Here is an 18,504-nt window from a genome sequence, read left to right as displayed (position 1 = left end):
ATTGAACATGATACTCAAGTCATGAACCTGGGTGACTAAGTCAGTGGTGCTTTTCATAGTAACAGGCAGGTTTAGAAGAAGGAAGGGTTATGAAAAAAGATAATGAGTTGTGTCTTGGACACTGAGTGGTCTGCCTATGGAACATCAAGTTTGAAAAGTTTGCCAGTTATTTGGCCATTTGGGATTGGAGCTCAGGAAAGAGACTAGAGCTGGAAAAAAAGACACCTAGAAATCATCTCGTAGAGGTGTTTATTGAGCCATGATGAGATTGCTGAGAAGAGAGCCCCTGAGTTAGTGGGATAAATATAGATGGAGATCCATTACAAGAGGCTGGGGAGTCATGAATGAAGGAGAACTGAGAGCATTGAGTGTGAGGGAAGTATATATAGAAGAGTCAATGGCTGTAGAGGAGGGAAGGATGAAGCTATTAGATTTAGCAATTAACAAATCATTGGTAACTGGAAAGAGAAGTTTTTATTGACTGATGAGATCAGAAGCCAAGATTGCGGAAGATTTAGAAGAAAAGGATGGGAAGGGGGTGGGGGGAACTCAGCAAATGATCATAGTGGCTTAGACATTGAGTAATAGGATTTCTTTGCTGTGATGAAAACCTGTTCAAGGTTAGTTAGCATAGATTTGTATTGGACTCTCAGTCAACATTTTAGCGATTTCCTCCAGTTCAACTTAATAATATGAGTCAGAAGGAAGGAGATGTGATAGTAATCCATGGTTGGGGTTTGGAAAGATCAGCAATAGGGTGAGGGAAGAAGAGATTTAAGACAGGATTGTCTAGGGTCGGTTCACTAAAAGGTGGATTAGCAAGAAAGTTTGGGCAGAGCAAGGAGGAGAGCCTGGGACACTTAAAGGAAAGAGGAATGGATTATAGACCACAGAATCAAAGACAGAAAGAGTGAGACATAGTAAAAGGGGAGAGGGGATAAAAGATATTAATCAGATAAAGGGAATGCAAAGCTTGAATTTCCCTCAGAGGGGCTTTGTCTTGAACACTGCATTTACTTTCAGCCTCAATATATTGGTTCATTGTTTTTCCCTTTTTTATTCTGTTACAAGAGAGCTTGCTGTTAGAGGTAATTATAGTCAATAAATATTTATAAAGCACTGACTGTGGTAGACGCTATGGATACAAAAAGACAAAAGAACATTGTGAGACTCAGAATGTAACGGATTGTGATGTAAAAACTTGAAGTTCAAAGGGGAGCGGGGGAAGTGTAGGGGGATGTTCTTGATTTCTACATAAGTGAACTTTTTTTTTCCAAAATGGAATAACAGGTTTAAGTAGAATCTAAAGGTTTGCAAAGTGGTTTTCTAATCCGTCCATTTTACAGATGAGGATAGAGATAAAGCTAGGCAGCTGGGTGGTACAGTGGAAAGGGCGCAAAGTCCGGAGTCAGAAAGACTAAGTTCAAATGTAGCCTCAGACACTTAGCTGTGGGACCTTGGGCACTTAACCCCATTTACCTCAGTTTCCTCATCTGTAAAAATTAACTGGAGAAAGAAATAGCAAGCCATTCCAGTGTCTGTGCCAAGGAAATCCCAAATAGGGTCGCGGAGAGTCGGGAGCGACTAAGAGCGTCAAAGCTGGAAGAGACCGTGGACTGAAGCCCAGTCCCTACATTTCTGCAGGTTAGGTCACTGTCTCGGAGAAGGGGATGAACCAAGGCGAAAGAATCCATTCGTATTAAGTAGATGAGGCAAGATTCAAACTCAGGTCCGTTACCACACTGTCTCTCAAGGATTTGTATAGTGGTCACACAGCTAGTAACTCTCCAGAGCAGAATTCAAATCCAGGTCCCCCGACTCCGGGCCCAGCGCTCTTCCCAGCTCAGCCCCCAGAAATGAATGGCTCGTTTGCAGCCCGACCTTTAAATGTCGGCCAAATGGGCTTCTCTCGCCCTCCGCCCTGGCGCCTTTAAGACGCCCACCTCCCAACAAGCAGCGCTCCTATTGGCTGCTTCTCCCAGTCATTGGCGCTACCTTGGCAACCGAGTGGCTGAGACGCCTGTGGTGGGTCCGTTCTCAGCACTTGCTGCTTTGCCGGAGCCCGGTGCCCCGGCTCCCCGCAGCCAGTTCCGACCCCCGACCCCGGCCCCGGCCCCAGCCCCGCGGCGCCATGTCGGTTCGGACGCTACCTCTGCTCTTCCTGAACCTGGGCGGGGAGATGCTCTACATCCTGGACCAGCGCCTGCGGGCGCAGAACGTCCCTACAGACAAGGCCCGTAAAGGTGAGAGCCTACCCAGGGCCCCCCCAAAAGGAGACCGTCCCAGGGTCCTCCGAAGTAGGACTGTCCTCAGGGCCCCCGAAACAGGAGATCGCCCTCACACCAAGAGATTGCTCTCTGCCAGGCCCCAAAACAGGAGACTAGCTCCAGGGTCCCCCAAAACGGGAGACAACTTCCAGAAGTTCCTCAGGAAACTGCTCTCAGGCAGGAGATTGCTCCTTGTCTGATTCCCCAAAACAAGACCATCCCCAGGACCCCCCAAATAGGCCACCTCCCCAGGACCCTCCAAAACAAGAGACTGTACTCAGACACTCTGTTTTGAGACCCCTCTCAGGAGCTGAAGACACTGCTCCCAGAAACCTCCCCCTAAAAAACCCCAGGAGACTCTGCTTCCTGAAACCCCCCAAAACCTGGAACTTATTCCCCAGACTCTCAAAGTCAGTTACTTCTGATATCCTTCTCCCAAGCAGGGAGCCCATCTTTCCAGACCCTTCTCCAAAACAGGGAATCTTTTCAGCTGATGCCGTCCCAACTCCTCACCCAAACCAGGGGCTTATCTGCCTGAGATGCTTCAAAAGTGGAAGATCCTTCAGCAGGGACCATCCTCAGCTGTTGCTTCTTAATAATTCCTCAAAAGCAGATAATCTGGTCCCCAAGACCCTCAAAATTAGTGGATGCTGCTCTTCTAGCCTTCTTCCCCCAAACAGGAAAGCTACTCCCTCTAACCATCCTCTGCCTTCTCTCCAAAACCTCCTGAGGGTCCTAGACCCCTGTACATTCTTAAAGTGAAAGAGGCTGTCCTTGGATCCCTGCCTCAGTTGCTTTCCATAGCAACCTCAGATCCCCAACCTTCAATTTCCTTTCCTCACTCTCTGCTCCCCTGATCTCATACCCCAAAACTGGGGGACTTTACTCCATTAAATATACTCTCCAATACCTTCTGAAGACACTTTTCCCCATCACCTCAGACCTCCCATTCAAACTCTGTTCCTTAGGTACCACCACTCAAAATTGGAGGTCCCTGCCCTACACCATACATTGCCTCCTTTCAAATTCTGTTCTAGCCATTATCTTATCCTTAGAAGTGGGGGGAACCCTGTTACCTTCCTACCAAACTGAAAACACCGCTCTACTGACACCCTTACCACCCTCCTCTCAAAATTCTGACATTACTCCTTGATCACCCAACCCTTTAAAACTGAATGACTGTTCTCTCAAGATTTCTGACCTAATACAAATGGTCCCTCTGATATCTAAGAATCCCTGGTCTGTCTTGATTCTCCTCAAAAATAGAAGAGCTTGCTAACAATAAAAGTAATTATTATTGTTATTGTCATTATTATTATTATATGAATATATTATGTCATATAATAATAATTATAATAATACTAACAAAAACAATGAAAATTATTTAAATCATTGCTATGCAAAGGATTTTTTTTTGCTACTTTAACATCCCCTTTCAACAGTTCCTATCCTTAGTTAAGGCCCATAGTTACCTGGTTTTTGCCTAATCAAGCCTAATGTATTCCCTTTTCTTTGCCCACAGCCTCTTTTTTCCTTAAATGGTTCTTATTCTCCAGCTAAGACTTCCCAGTACTCCCACAACAGAGCTTTTTGCAGCCTATGTACCCCACACACACCCACTCCTTTCAGCTAGAAAGTCTTGTGTCTCCATACTGAGATGCTTCCTTCCCACAAGAGTTGGGACTGGTCCCACAAGTTATCTTTAATCATAAATTATTGTGGAAGTTGAAATGCTGTGCAGCATCTATGGCCAAACAAGACAACTTAAGGAGGTCTTGGATCATATTAGGGAATTCCTTAGCTTTACTGGAAAGTGTAGGAACTGTACTGATTTAGGACATGGATTCCTAAGACTAGAAAGGTAATGATCCAGTTCCAAGACACCAAATCTGATCCCCCAAACAATGATAGTAAAGAGCAGCATGGCACAGTGGAAGGCATAATAACTCATGAGTCATATATGGGTTCAAATCCTGCCTTTGCTTACTACTTATGTGATCTAAGGCAAGCTATTTAACTTCCTGGGCTTCATTTTCCTCATCTATAAAATGAAAGGGTTGGCCCATTGAAGTCTGTTCTAGACCTATGATCCTACAAGAGTCCCAGATTTTTTGCTTGCTTACCCTTGCCTCCAACCCCCACCAAAAAAAAAAAAACTTAATTTTGTCACCCTTTTTCAATAGACCCTTCACTATGGGGCCTTTTATTGTGTCCAACAAAAACACATATGGGGGAGTTACATTTTGGGCTTTTCCTCCCAAAAACCTTGTAATATTTTCTTTATCAGTCTTGATGTATTTCATAGAGGCCATCCCTGGTTTAGCATTATCAGAGAATATGCTGCAAGCTTCCTCCTCATTTGGTCTTTGTTTCAGAATTCAACAGAAAGCAAGTTGGACCTCAGTGGAGTAATCTTTGAGCGTTGCCCACTGAATGTTGTGAAATGTTTAAAGCAAGAGTAGAATGTTGTTTTCTTTACTCTTCTCTTTAAAACACTCATAAAAATAACTTTCTACCACATTTTTGTGTTCTTCACTTTACAGGAAAACTGACTCATCTGTAGAGAGGTTAAATGACTTGACTGTGACTTTTAAGAATGTAGAAAACAGAGAACTGGATCACCTCGTTGGCATTATCTAGGTTAGGTTCTGTTTTTATATTTATGATTCCAGATTATCTCTGGACTCCTTAGTCTAAAAGGTACTTCTTAGAATAGAACTTCGAGTTACACACAGAAATAGAACCAGAAAGAATCTAGGAAAATCATATGCTATATCCTCCCTCTTTCCAAGGAAATGAAAGTCTTAAGATCAATTAATCAACCAATACTTAATGAGTGCCTTCTATAATTACCATGTGCACTGAGGTATTTCAATACCTCAATATGACACCATAAGTCAGATGAGTGAATTTTATAGGGGATTCCAGCTTGTGGAAAATGTGGTGGACAGTGCAGTGCAATGGGAAGAGTATGGGGAGTTTGTTTTAGTCACTGCCTGTGCGATTTGACCTCTCTGGGCCCCAGAATCCTCATCTGTAAAATGAGGAGATGTGTAGGCCACCCTTATGGTCCCTCCCAATTTTAATTCTGTGATCCCATGATCTAGACAAAAAAAGTCAGCTGGAAAATAGCATTCTAAAGCTTATAGACCATAAAAACAGCACTACAGAGACATCTGCTGGATACGGGCTTTATTGCCCCAGACTCATTCATTCATCACCTACTCACTCACTTATTGATATCTCAGCAACAAATAAATAGACTGAATGTCCTTCAGACAGGATGAATTCTTTACAGCAACATCTTATTCCCAAGCACACAATATAATGGACAGAGTAGAAATTCCACAGCTTTTCAGAATCTTTCTTAGTTCCCAGAAGCCCACCATTCAAATCTGCCTTCTTAGCAAACATAAAAGAAACTTTGCTAGAATGCCCAAGACATCACTCTCAGCTTCAGAGAAGGCAGGGTCCTGGTGCTGCTTCATAAACCTTTCACCTCAAGAACACCATAAGTCAGATGAGTGAATTTTATAGTTGTTGATTCTCTAAAATATAATCACTTTGTTACTAAATAAACTATAATACTGGAGAGTATAGTTATGAACTGTTGTCTTGCATCACTGTTGGCTAGAATTAGCTCCTTGTATTGATATGTCAAAAAGTTAAAAATAACCCTTTATAATATCAAAAACTCATTCTGTCTATAAAAAGATAATTGTTAACTTATTAATAGTTGTATTTTGTTTGCCTATAGTTATTTAAATCGCTGAGCAATCTAGGTTAAAGATAAAAAAAAATTTTATCCATTTTGGTTAATAATATCATTAGACTTCAGTAGAAAAGAATAAAGAAATTTTTTAACTACTTCAAATGTAAAACAAGTAGGATTTCCAAGGACTTTTCAAATCCAGTGAATTTTGCCTAATAGGATCTTTTTTTGAGTGAGTGGTCCTGTGATTATCTGTCTGACCAACTGTCCTTGGGAATATTCTATTCAGAAATACATTTGTTACTCAACTCATCTTACTATGCAAATGGGAAATTTGGTAAATACAGATATTACCTTCTTATTTTATTTACTTTGCAAATTGCCCAACCTGAAAGGTTCTAGCTAGCTAGTTGGAGGGAAACCTTAATTGTAGAAGAAATGGGGCTGCACAAAGACCATACATACTATTTTCTGCCTCTTATTTTTCTGCCCCTATTTTCTATGGTATAATCTTCATAATGGAGAAAGAGTTATTTTCAATGTTGCATGCCTATATGATACTAGAAGACCTCTCAAGCCATTAAAAAAGAGCCTACAAAGGGAATCTTCTGGGAGCTGAATCTGCTGGACCTTTCCTCTCCTTTTCCCAGCTACTACCTTGTAGTGCTGTATATTCTGTAGGCACTGGCCCTGCCTAGGAGATGTCAATTATGCTTGTTCTTCCCTTTAAAGATGCAAAAGTCGGGCAAAGCTTTCTTGGAAGACATGAAATGCTAACTTTTTTAATGCAATCCTATTAATTGGCTAGTTAGAGTTAGTATCTTAAAAACTTCATTTGAAAAAAAATTGTCCTTGCCTCATAAACTGGTGTTGTTTTTTTTTATATGCTTCGTGTAGATGAATGGACAGAGGTGGACAGGAAAAGAGGTATGGTATCTCTTAGCTGCATGTCTTAGATTTCCATCCACAAATACATAGTCCTCCAAATGTAGTAGTAGTCACTAATGGTGAAAAGCCCTGAGCCTGGCACCAAGATGTTTAATTTTCTACTAGAGCCTTAAAAGAAATAGATCCGCGTCGTGCATATGAAACCCCAAGGGTACTTGGCAGAGGGATCTTTGTACTTCCCTCTGCCACCCCTAGAATCAGGAGGACTCTGTCCTAAAGTACTGCAGGGCCAAGGAGGAGAGTAGCAACACCTTTGTTTTGACAGGATTGTTTTGTTGTCCTTGGAAACAAGCTTCCTGTAGAATCACGGAACCACCTAGGGCATGGTTTCAATAAGGAGTAATGTTCATTGCCTGAGCTTTCCTAATCAAACCTCATTATCTTTTGAGCAAACTACTGAATTGTAAGCATGTGGCTGCATGGATGCAGAATGCATGAAATTCATGCATGTTGTATGGCTTCATTTCCTATTCATCAAGTCTCCAACTAACCTGCATCTTAATGTGGGCCAGGTCCTCTGGGCCTGGTATTTCTATGGTGATAGAACACTGAAAAAACCTACTTTTCAAAACAAAACAGTAAATCTGTCTCAGCATTTTAATATGACATATGGACATTTAGTGATTTGCTACTCTGAAGTGTCTGAGGTGTCTGCTCTGGATGATATTTTGAGTTTAATCCAATATTCCCAGTGCTGACATTTGCTAACAAGTATCTAGAGAAAATCTTTCTAGGTGGGAAGCAATAGAGGATCAGACGCTTCATAGAGAAGTCAATACTGAAGTTGAGCATTGAACAAAATGAGGGATTCTGGTAGATGAGAGCAAGGTAGGAATGCATTCCAGCCTAAGCACAGACATGGAGAGAGAAGACAGATTGTTATTGTGGGGAACAACAAAAAGGCCAGTTTGACAGGATTGTAGAGTAATGAAAAGAAGTAATGTTTAATAAGCCTGGAAAAGTAGGTTGGAACAAGTTTGAAAATGGGTTTGTGCCAAAAAGAGAATTTGTATTTTGAGAGGCATCTGGGAGACACTGGAATTACCAAGAAGGGAAATGAGATAGTCTTATCTGTGCTTTGGAAGTAACACTTTGGCAGCTGCCTGAAGGACTAGAGAGAGAGATGAGACAGAGATACCATTAGAGCTGTTGCAATTGTTGTCCGGAGTTGAGGTGATGAGGGCCAAAACTAGAGTGCTGGCCACCTCACTGCAGAAGGGGAGAGGGATTCAAGAAGTGTTGTAAGCAAATGATTGGATTTAGGGGGAGTGAAGAGTTGAGAATGACTCCACTCTTGTGAACCTGGGTGGTGGAAAAGATGATAGTATCCTTGACAAAAACAAGAAAAATTAGAAAGAGGAATGGATTTGGGGATAGGAGGGAGATAATCAATTCTGCTTTGGACATGTTGAATTTGAGATACTGATGGTATATCCAGTTGACAGTTGACAAAATAGGCCTCATGCTCAAGAAACCAGGGCTGGATATAGAAATCTGGGAGTCATCTACAAAGAAATGCTCATTGGACTCGTGGGAACCGAGAAATCCATCAGAAACAAATGTGTGTAGAAAACATAGAAGAACCCTCTGTCAGATTTGACATCTGACCCATTTCTTTTTGGATCTACTCATTCAATCATTTTTTTCCTACCTTACTATGGTCTAAAACACATCATTTCCTTTTATAGTATAAGTAAAACATATATAGTATAGAATAGTAAAACACATATAATATAGATGAAATTTCTTGTCATGAGATCTAGAGCTGTTAGTTAGTCCAAGACTTTACAGAGATTCAAACTGAGACACAGGAAAGTTAAAAGATTTGCTCTCATAAGACATCTAGGTGGTAGGAAGAACTGGAATTTTAACTCAGGTCCTCTGACTCAAAATCCAGCATGTTTTCCCCTGTGACACACTGCTGTCTCTCTGTTGTCTTGGTATACAGTACTATATAATGTTTATAGCATCCCCCTGATTTTATGAGTCTCTAATTTTGTCAAAAAAAGGAAATTAGTTTAGACAAATATGACTTGTTCTAGTTTTTTTTCCCTTTCTAAAGGCTCAGAAACATACTTTTAATAATGTGTTTCATAATTGTACTAAGAACTGGAGTCAAGCTCACTAGCTTACATCCTTTACTTTTTTGAAAATCAGAAACATTTGTACTTTTCCAGTCTTGTAACCTCTCTATTAATTTTCCAGGGTCCTTTAAAAATAGTTTGACAATGATCCAGCAGCCATATATGCTAGGATTTGGGTCTAAGGTTTTGAAAGAAGGGGAGAGGGTTGTTTGTTGTTTGGAGGATTTTTTTTAATCCTAAGATGAGTTTCTCTGAATTTAATGCCTTGAACTCACTGAGGACAGTTTGATGTCTTACAACTTTTCACTTAAATCTTCATTTTCAACTCTCAGCTATTTTTGTCCTATCCTTCCCATTGTGAATATTAGCCTTTTTGGAAGAAACAGAAAAGCAAAATAATCACTGAGACTTCCAGACTTCTCACCATTATCTATTATCTTTAGACCATCTACCTTAAGCAGCAGTCCTCTCCCTTCTTTGATCTATTTTTTGCCTCAAATGTAGCTGACACTGTTACTGAGGCCATCAGACTACTCTTTTACATACATCCTTAGTTATAATTTGCCTTGCTTATACCATCTTCTAAACATTTCTTTCTTAAAATTTGGATTGATCAGTATCCTATGAAAGTATGATTTTTTTCTTTTTCTTCTTTATCTTAATCAATGCTTATTGGGTCCATTAACATACTGGAGAATTCTCTCTCCTTCTTGTGTTAATTCTTACATAAGATATTTTGAATCCTACCCATTTTTTCTTGAACCATTTGAAATATTTCCCAAAACTTATAGTATCTTCTATCACTAACTCTTTCATTGGTAGGTCCCTTAACCCTATCATTATTACTTCAACAAACACTTGGTTTGTCAGAATTACATTCAGAATAACAGGATTGCTTATTTTATCTTCTACCTTTTAAAGTATGAAATTGTCATTAATGCAAGTTCCTTAGTTTCTCGGCTCTTAACAGATAAGAAGTCCAGCAGATGTCCATATTGCTGCCATTCCAAATCACTACAATAACAAGTCTTCATTTGGGTTTGTTATCTGGTTTCCAAACTCATCAAATTCCTTTCCATCCAGGTCTGTGGTAGTCTCTTCAACAGTAATCCTCTTCTTTTTCCTTATCCAAATACATTCCCAGATTTCCTGTCAGTGAGTATATCTTCTTAACGAACAATATAACACAACCACCATTTTATCTTTTTTTTATTATTTCTAAATAAAATATACTTTTATGGCAAAATTTTGTTAAGTTCCATCTCACCCATCCTTATTGACCTGTCTGAGGACAGATTTGCTTTCTTATATTTGAATTTGTACTTCCCTCTTTATTATCCACATTTTTGTAGATTTCTGTATAGATATTTGAGATCATGTGTTTTATTGCTGCCTATCTCCTTGGATATCATTTCCCACGAATAAATTGTTCCTCTCTTCTGCTATTCTTTTTTCTTTTAATCTCCAATATCAGGCTTGTATTTCTCCCCTTTCAGTTTAAAACTCTTCATTGGAATTGGAGGCTTCCAAATATATGTTTAACAGCCCTTGTCATATCCCTAACCATCAATCTGTATTTCAAGCCATAGTACAAAATTCCATATCCTTTTTTCAGACAATAATCTGATAGAATACTTCTCACCTCTCTCTCTTGTTTTTTACTACCTTCAATCAATACTACACAATATCTTCAATTAATAATAGTAGTTAAAACTTTCCTAAAGACTCTTAGATCTTCAGTTTTATGTCAAAGACTTTATAATCCTTAGTTGCCTTCTCAAAATTCCCTTTTAAAGAGTCATTTTCTCCCACATGACTTGCCAGGAGGAAATAGTCATCATCAGTTTTAACAAAATCCCAGAAAACATTCTGTTTATATCCTTACAATATACCTTTTAAGGGGAACACACTTTCATTATTGCTATCAAGTCAATAAATCACTGCTCATCTATTCCTCTAGTCATTACTGGAATACCTCTTATTTGATGGGATTTGTAGAATCACATCATTATTCCATGGAACACAAGAAGTAGTTTCTTACTAAAATGATTCAACTTGTCCTCTCTATGAAAAGAAGCTCTTATCTATTACTTAGGTCTAAATATTCAGCACTCCTTCCTTTTCTGTGTCATATCCTTCATCATCTAACTCCCTGACAGATCAATATTCCTTGGATGCCTTCTGACAGCTTTTTTCTTGTTTATTTCTTCTTTGAAGTTTTTAGTCCACATTTTCAAGGAAGTATTTATTCATCCTGATAATTTGGAGAGTAGAGCTCCATCCCTCCATTCTTCTTACCTTCTCTACTAAACTAACGAGCACTTTGTAGAGTAGAGATTTTTCTTTATCCCGGGAGATAGGGAAACATGGCACCATTTCTGCAGGTCTTAGCACATTTCTCCTTGTCTTCCATACTTGTTTGAAGCCTAGATCCTTTGTTTTCTTGTTTGGCAAAGGGCTTACCTCACCCTTGTGACTAGTTAAGTCTCTTGACGTCACTGAAAATTCCTGAAAAGACAGTTTATTTAGAGCAGGCTCCCAGCCTTTCCTCGAGATAGGACACTGCTATCCTCACAGCTGTCTTTAATTATTAGTTAGCATATGCCTGCCACATCTTAATATAGTCAAAAGCAAGCCACAAGCAAGCGTCCAATTATCTAATTCAATTTAATTACCCACCTTGTTTCTTCTTGTCTTGTACTTCCCTGGCTTCTTGGCACACTCAATTGATCCAGCTCGAATTATTGGCGAAGCTTTGTGGCTTTTATTGAGATGGTGATTCTTCCATGGCAAACCAAAAACAACAGCTGAAATGCCTGGCACACATTACTAGCAGGTCCTAATAAACAAAGCTGGCTGATAACGGAGTAGTCCGCTTCATGTGATAATGAGTTTCTCTTCACTAGAGGTATTCACACTTCAGGCAAAGCTGGGATTAAATGTCTTCTTGGGTCCCTTTCAAACCCATCTATATATCTCTATGCTTTTCTGTGTCCTCTTTAACTAATGTTTAGACAACACTTAGGATTCTGCTGGTTTAGTGAGTTCAACACTTACATTATAGATTCAAATAACCTTTTACATGTGTATCTTCTTTGTATTCCTACTTTGTAGTATGGAGGTGACCCTCTGTTCTCTGCCAGAAGATTATAAATTCTGGAAAATCTATAAAGATAGAAAAATTTTAAGTATTTTAAGGCCTGCTGATATATGTCTAGTATATCTGTTGTCCAGGAATCAACCTAGCTGAGGGTCTTATTTTGGTTCCTGAAAGAATTGGCAGATATAATAGCATAACCACCATCAGTGAAATTTGAAAGATTATGGAAAATGGAAAGAGATACCACAAGACTGGATAAGTGTAAATGTCCCAAGAGTACAAAGTCCACTCTAGTTCAGTAATCTTGACTTCAGTTCCTAAAAAAATTCTTGAAAAATTAGAGGGGCAGCTAGGTGGTACAGTGGATAGAACACCAGCTCTGAAGTCAGGAGGACCTGAATTCAAATCTGACCTCAGACATTTAACATGTCCTAGCTGTGTGACCCTGGAAAGTCACTTAACTTCAATTGCCTCAGCAAAAAAAAAAAGAAAAGAAAAGATCACTAGAGATAGTAAATATCTAGAAAAAGAAGCAATGATTCCAAAGAGCAACTAAGACTTTATCAAGAACAAATCATCCCAGATTAGCCTCATTTCCCTTTTTTGACAAAATTATTAAACTAGTAGGTAAAGGGAACATTGTGGATTTCATTTACTTAGATTTTAGCAAAACTTTTAAAAGAAGTTTTACTATTCTTGTGTATATGTTGTAGAAATATGGATTAGTATTATCTAGGTAATTTTATACAGATAGTCCACTTAGAGTAGCTGTTAATAATTCCATAACATGAGGTCTCCAGTGAAATACCTCAGGATTTATTCCTTGCCCCTGTGCTCTTTTTAACATTTTCATCTATGACTTGGATAAAGTCATAGAAGGCATGTTCATTAAATTTGCAGGTAACACAAAGCTAGGAGGGATGGGTAACATCTGTTAAGGATGGCAGAGTTAAGATCCAAATGTCAGGCTAAATTATTAGGCTGATGAATATAAAGATGAAATTCAGTAGCAATGAATGTCAAGTCTTTACATCTGGTACAAAAATAGTCAACCCCACGCATATAACATGGAGATGGTTTAGATGGGCAACAGGTGGTATGGAGATGATCTGGACATTTCAAAGGACTTCAAGCACAACAGGGACATATAATGTGAGGTGACCAAAAAAGCCAGTGCAGTTTCAAACTGCAATAGGATAATAGCTTCCTAAAGCAGGATAATACCACAGTAGTCTGTACTTTTGAGACCTCGTTGGAAGTGCCATAGTAAGATCTAGAAACCATGCTTGAAGAAGGACATGATAAGCTAACCAGGAATCAAAGGCGGGCAACCACATGGACCGTGAGATCATGGCATACAAGGATCAGTCAGGACCTTGGTGTGTTTAGCCTGGAGAAAGGAAGTCAGGAGAGGACCTACAGCAGCACTTCAGTGTTGGAAGGGCTGCCACGTAATGGAGGGGCCAGACTTAGAAGCAGAAGCAGTTAACAGAAGTGGATGAGGCTCAATGGCAGAAGTGCACTGACCCTCAGCACTCATCTCCGAGGGACAGCTCCCCCTGGCTTCAAAGGCCAGAGGACTCTAGGTGGGAAAGGGTAGGGTAGGGATTCCTGTGTGTCAGGGTTGGACGAGGCAATGGCGGAAGTGCCTTCCAACCCTCAGAACCTGTGAATCTGGGCTTCTGGGATCACAAGTTAGCTGGGCAGTGATGGACTTTTTGTCCTCAGCAACTCTTGTCTGCTAAGCCTCAGTTACAGTTTGTGTTAGAAGGATTACCTTCTTGACACTGTTAACAATTATTTATTTAGTACTTACTGTGTCCCAGTCCCTGTGCTGCCTATTTTCTTGGATTTTGCTGGGGATGTGGTACCTTCTTCAAGAAGCTTACATTAATAGGAGGGACAGCACAAAAATCAGAACCTTAAAGATAACTACAGATTGGATGGAAGGAAAGCTAAGAGGGGATGATGGCATCGATGCTGGAGAGATGAAAAAAGGCCTCCTAGAGAAAGCAACACTTGAGCTAAATCTTTAAAGGAGCCAAGGATTCTAGAAGTTGGAGGTTGGTAAGGAGAGCATTCTGGGACCTAGGAATTGTCAAAACAAAGGTTTGGAGCAGGAAAGAGCAAAAATGGGCCAGTGTTGCCAGATTACAGAATACATGGAAGGGAGAGGAACACAAGATTGGAAAAAGAGGAAGCTCAGTGGAATGGAGGACCAGTTAGAAGGCCATGATGATAGTCCAGACAAGCAAGGAGGAGGGTTTGAAATAGGGTAACTACTGAGTGGAAAGAAAGGGACAGAATTACAGAGATGCTATGGAGAAAGGAAGTATAAGATTTGGAAACTGGTTGAATGTATAGAAGGAATGAGAGAGTAAAGAATGATGCTGAAGTGATGAATCAGGGTGATTGCAAGCATGGTAGGACATTCAACTGAGGGTTTGCAGAGAAAGTTAATGAGTTCTGTTTTGGGCATTCTGAGTTTGAAATTCCTGTCTGTGAGACTCTCACAGTTTGGAATCTCTAGCAATGGTGATAATGGGACTAGAGCTCAGGAGTCTGGGCTAGACAAATAGATATGAGACCCAGTTGTACAGATCACTAAACCTGTGGGAACTGATAAATCTGATAATATAAAAAGAAGAGACAAGTTGGGGCAGAGCCTGAAAAGACACCCACAGTTAGTGGTCATGACATGGACAAAGATCCAGTAAAAGAAACTAAGGACTGATGGGACAACTAGAAAAGAGTGGCAGAAACCTAATGAAGAGAAAGTACACAGGAGAAGATCAAGAAGGATGGAGATCAAGTAGGAACCAACAGTCTCCATAATTGAGATAATTGGTAACTCTGGAGAGAGCAGTTACAATTGAACAAGGTCAGAAGCCATATTGCAGAGGGTTTAGGAGAAAATGAGAAAAATGGGAACACCAATTGTAGGTGACTTTGACAAGTTTAGGTGAGAAGGGAGGATCTGTGATGGCAACTGTTGGGACTTGTAGGAACTAGTGGGGGTTTTACCAAGCTGGTGAAGCCTTGGGCATTTTAGAGAAAATGCCAATGGTAGGGAGAGGTCAAAGACTGGAGGCAATCTGCTGGAGTGGTAGGACCAAGGGTCCAAGGAGAAGCATTAATCTGGACAAGTAGAGTCAGATACTGGAATGAAGGGGGACATCATGGGGAGAACACATTAGAGGAATATAAGAAAAGTAAGAGGAAGAGGGGGCTCTTGGCAAATGGCTTCAAATGTTTCAGTAAAGTATGAGGCAATATTGTCAGCATCAAGAGTAGGGGGAGAGAGTACCATAGGAGGCCAAAGGAGAGAACCTGGTTAAAGCACCTGCTTTGTATGGAATTAGATGGCTTACTTTGCTATGGTGAAAGCATGGTTGAGATTAAGTGATTAAAAGTGGATCCAGTTTGCACTGTTTTCTAATTTCTTCCAGTTCCATTCAGGATTGTATGATGAGGAATGAAGGAGATTGATAGTGAGAATAATCTGTGAATGAAGTTTGTCCTAGTTTAATTGGACATGGTTGGACATAGGAGAAAGGCGATCAAAGTGAAGGGTCAAGGATAGTGTAGAGGTGAACTGGTTCACCAAGGAGTCAGGATTGTGAAAAGAATTTAGGCAGAGCAAGGATAATGGCCTGGGTTACTTCTGAGGAGCAGAAGACTTAGACGTACTTCTGCTGCACTTCTCCCGGGAATAGCAGGGCTTTTGGCCCAATGCCCTCAACCATCATCCCCAAAGGCTAGCCCTGAGTAGATGCAGCCTGACAACAGCTCCTGCAGGAGCTGCAGCCAAAGCTGCTGAAGACCTAGAAAGGACCATTCTTGCCACCCAAATCCTTGGAACCATCCAGTGGCTCAGCATCAAAAACAAAGAAAATAGGATCAATACAAATGAAATCAAAGAAGCAGCATTACCATCTGCTTTGTCACTGTACATTAAGGTCCTTCTCTATTTGACATGCAGTTGAACTCTTCTGTTTGTGCTGTCTCCCCCATTGGAATGTGAGCTCCTTAAGGGGAAGGACTGTCTTACCTTTCTGTTTGTATCCTCAGCTCTTAACACAGTGCTTTGCATAGTCAGTATTTAATAAACGCTTTGTTCCTTCACACTGTATGTACATGGTGGTTTGCATGTTGTCTTCACCATTAGAATGTAAGATGCTTGAGGATATGGTCTTGTTTTTGCCTGTCTTTGTATACCTAGCATTGTTTAGTAATGCTTATTGACCAGTAGAATACAGCATCTGGTACTCCCCAATATCATGGTTTTATAGATACCAGTAATGTGTTTTGATCATACAATCTCCTATGTGAGTGTCAGACTATTATTTAGTACAAATATTATGTTTGTGGCATATGGTCTTTGTCATGAAATGGACTGCTTAAAAACATGGTGATTTTTGTGTACCTAAAATGAAATATTCTTTAGTGAAACAGCTGTTTACTAAGCCTAGGCTTTGGAGGACACTATAGACAAGAGAAATATAGAACAATGATAAAAGACAGGCTCCCTATCTTCATGGAACCTTCATTCTAATAAGTATCATGCAAAAAAAAAGAACCCATAAATGCATAAGAAAGGAGCAGTGTTGTAACGAGTTTGGAAGAAGGAAAGATCACTTCTCATTGGGAGGACCAGGAGATGTTTTCTAGAGGAGGTAACATTAAAAACCAAGCTTGAAAAATAGATAAGAATTTCAACTAAGAGCAAGATGAAAGTGTTCCAAGAAGAGGGAATGGCATGGGTAAAAGCATCAAGTTGTTCAGGGAAGGACAAGTAGCTTAGTTTGATTGGAGAATGACGAGTTAGTGATGTGAGATAGGGCTAGAAAGGGAGTAGATTCCAGAAGACCTTACATGTTGTGCCAAGCAGTTTTGGGCAGAAAAGTGTCATGATCAGGTATATGCATATGGAAGAAAGTTACTTTGTCAGAGCTGTAACAATTTAGAATGAGGAGATATAGGAGACAAATTATGAGACTATTATGACAATCCCGGGAGGAGCATTTATTGAAGGGCTAAGAGAAGATGGTGGCAATGGGAATATCACCAGACCCCAAAACTAAAACATCAAGGGACATCTCATCTCCAGGGAGTCACCTCTTCTTGTATTCTTACCTCCTTTCAGAAGGAAGGATTTGACTTTGCCAGTATGGGAGCCTAGCTCTCTTTCAGAATTGCTTCCTTTGGCCCTAATCTCTTTTCCCTGGATCCCTGCAGGGTGTTCAAGGGCTTCAGAGAAATGAAAGTATTCCAAAGCTAACTAGTAGCTATTTTTAAGTTTTTCCAGACTCACAGGATGACAATGCTACTTTGTAGGGTGGATTCTTACTACTTCCCACTCTGCCCTAATCACTATTATCGCTGAGGAGAGAACTCTTCTTTTTTAAGATTACTGGTATTTGTATAATGATGGGTAAGTCACTTAACCTCTCTAAACTTCATTTCTAAAATGAAGATAATCACATTTACAATATATACTTCACTGGCCTCTTATGAGGGAAGCATTTTCTAGACCTTAAATTGTTAAATTTGAGTTATTAGCTTCAAAGCAACCACTTGTTTGGGTTTTTTTTTTCATTCTTTAAGAATGGTTACAATATGAAGGAAATAATAGATGTGTGTTTTAAAATAAGAAAATTGTGTGAGTTTTCTTAAAGGTAATAAATTTGATGTTGCTAATTTTTTAATCCATTAAGGTAAAATGTAGGTCTAAAACTAAAGCCAAAAAGATAAAACAAAAGAAATTTTTTGAAAGATAACTATGTAGTAGGAAAAGAACTAAGGCTGTGACCAATAAGTATTTTACTATGTGATTCGAGGCAAGTCTTTCAGCCTCAGTTTCCTCATCTATAAAATGAAGGGACTATATCAAATTATCTTTCAGAGCCTTTACTGTTCTAAGAGTCTAAATCTAATTTGTGAGACATGAGGAATGAATAAACTATATTGATTTGATATTGATTATTTTCAAGTGAATAATATGGTTGCTAAAATAGAATTCAAAATTCAATAAGTTATGAAATGATAAAGATCACTATACCATTATTTTGTGGATTGTAGAAAAGTCAAAATTAAAACCTCATATTCTAACCATGGTCCTTCCAAAAATTCAAGAAAATAAAACATTAGAAAATATTTTAGGATGTCTTGTGGCTTTATTATTACTTATAGATATAGACATATATTCATTATTATAAATATTTCTTAACTCTGTTCTGAAAAACTGAGCAATGCTCTACAACTTAGCACCCACTATGGAGAAGAAGATAGCTGCCATATAAGCTTTCTTTCATTTTGGAATAGTAATTCATCCTCCAAACTATCCTGTTTTTTTAATGCTATTCATTCCTCCATGTGACCTTGGTTGAGTCA

At 39.5% G+C, this 18,504-nt stretch overlaps 1 protein-coding gene across 3 annotated transcripts in view; it reads left to right on the top strand.

Annotated features, from left to right (window-relative positions):
- Positions 1 to 2,006: 2,006 nt before the first annotated feature.
- Positions 2,007 to 18,504, top strand: part of OSCP1 (organic solute carrier partner 1) — a 40,622-nt gene continuing 24,124 nt past the window's right edge. The window contains exons 1-2 of one of the 3 annotated variants that reach the window (XM_051987706.1): positions 2,007 to 2,243; positions 6,877 to 6,906. In XM_051987706.1, coding sequence (XP_051843666.1) covers positions 2,132 to 2,243; positions 6,877 to 6,906 — 142 coding nt within the window. In that variant the 5' untranslated portion in view covers positions 2,007 to 2,131. Of the gene's footprint in view, positions 2,244 to 4,799; positions 4,908 to 6,876; positions 6,907 to 18,504 lie in introns of those variants that run through there. The other 2 variants (XM_051987707.1, XM_051987708.1) reach the window with 2 other exon arrangements.

This window comes from Antechinus flavipes, chromosome 3, assembly GCF_016432865.1.
Source record: "Antechinus flavipes isolate AdamAnt ecotype Samford, QLD, Australia chromosome 3, AdamAnt_v2, whole genome shotgun sequence".
NCBI classification, from domain to species: domain Eukaryota; kingdom Metazoa; phylum Chordata; class Mammalia; order Dasyuromorphia; family Dasyuridae; genus Antechinus; species Antechinus flavipes.
Note: the sequence above shows the minus strand (reverse complement) of the source record. Positions and strands in the feature narration are given on the sequence as shown.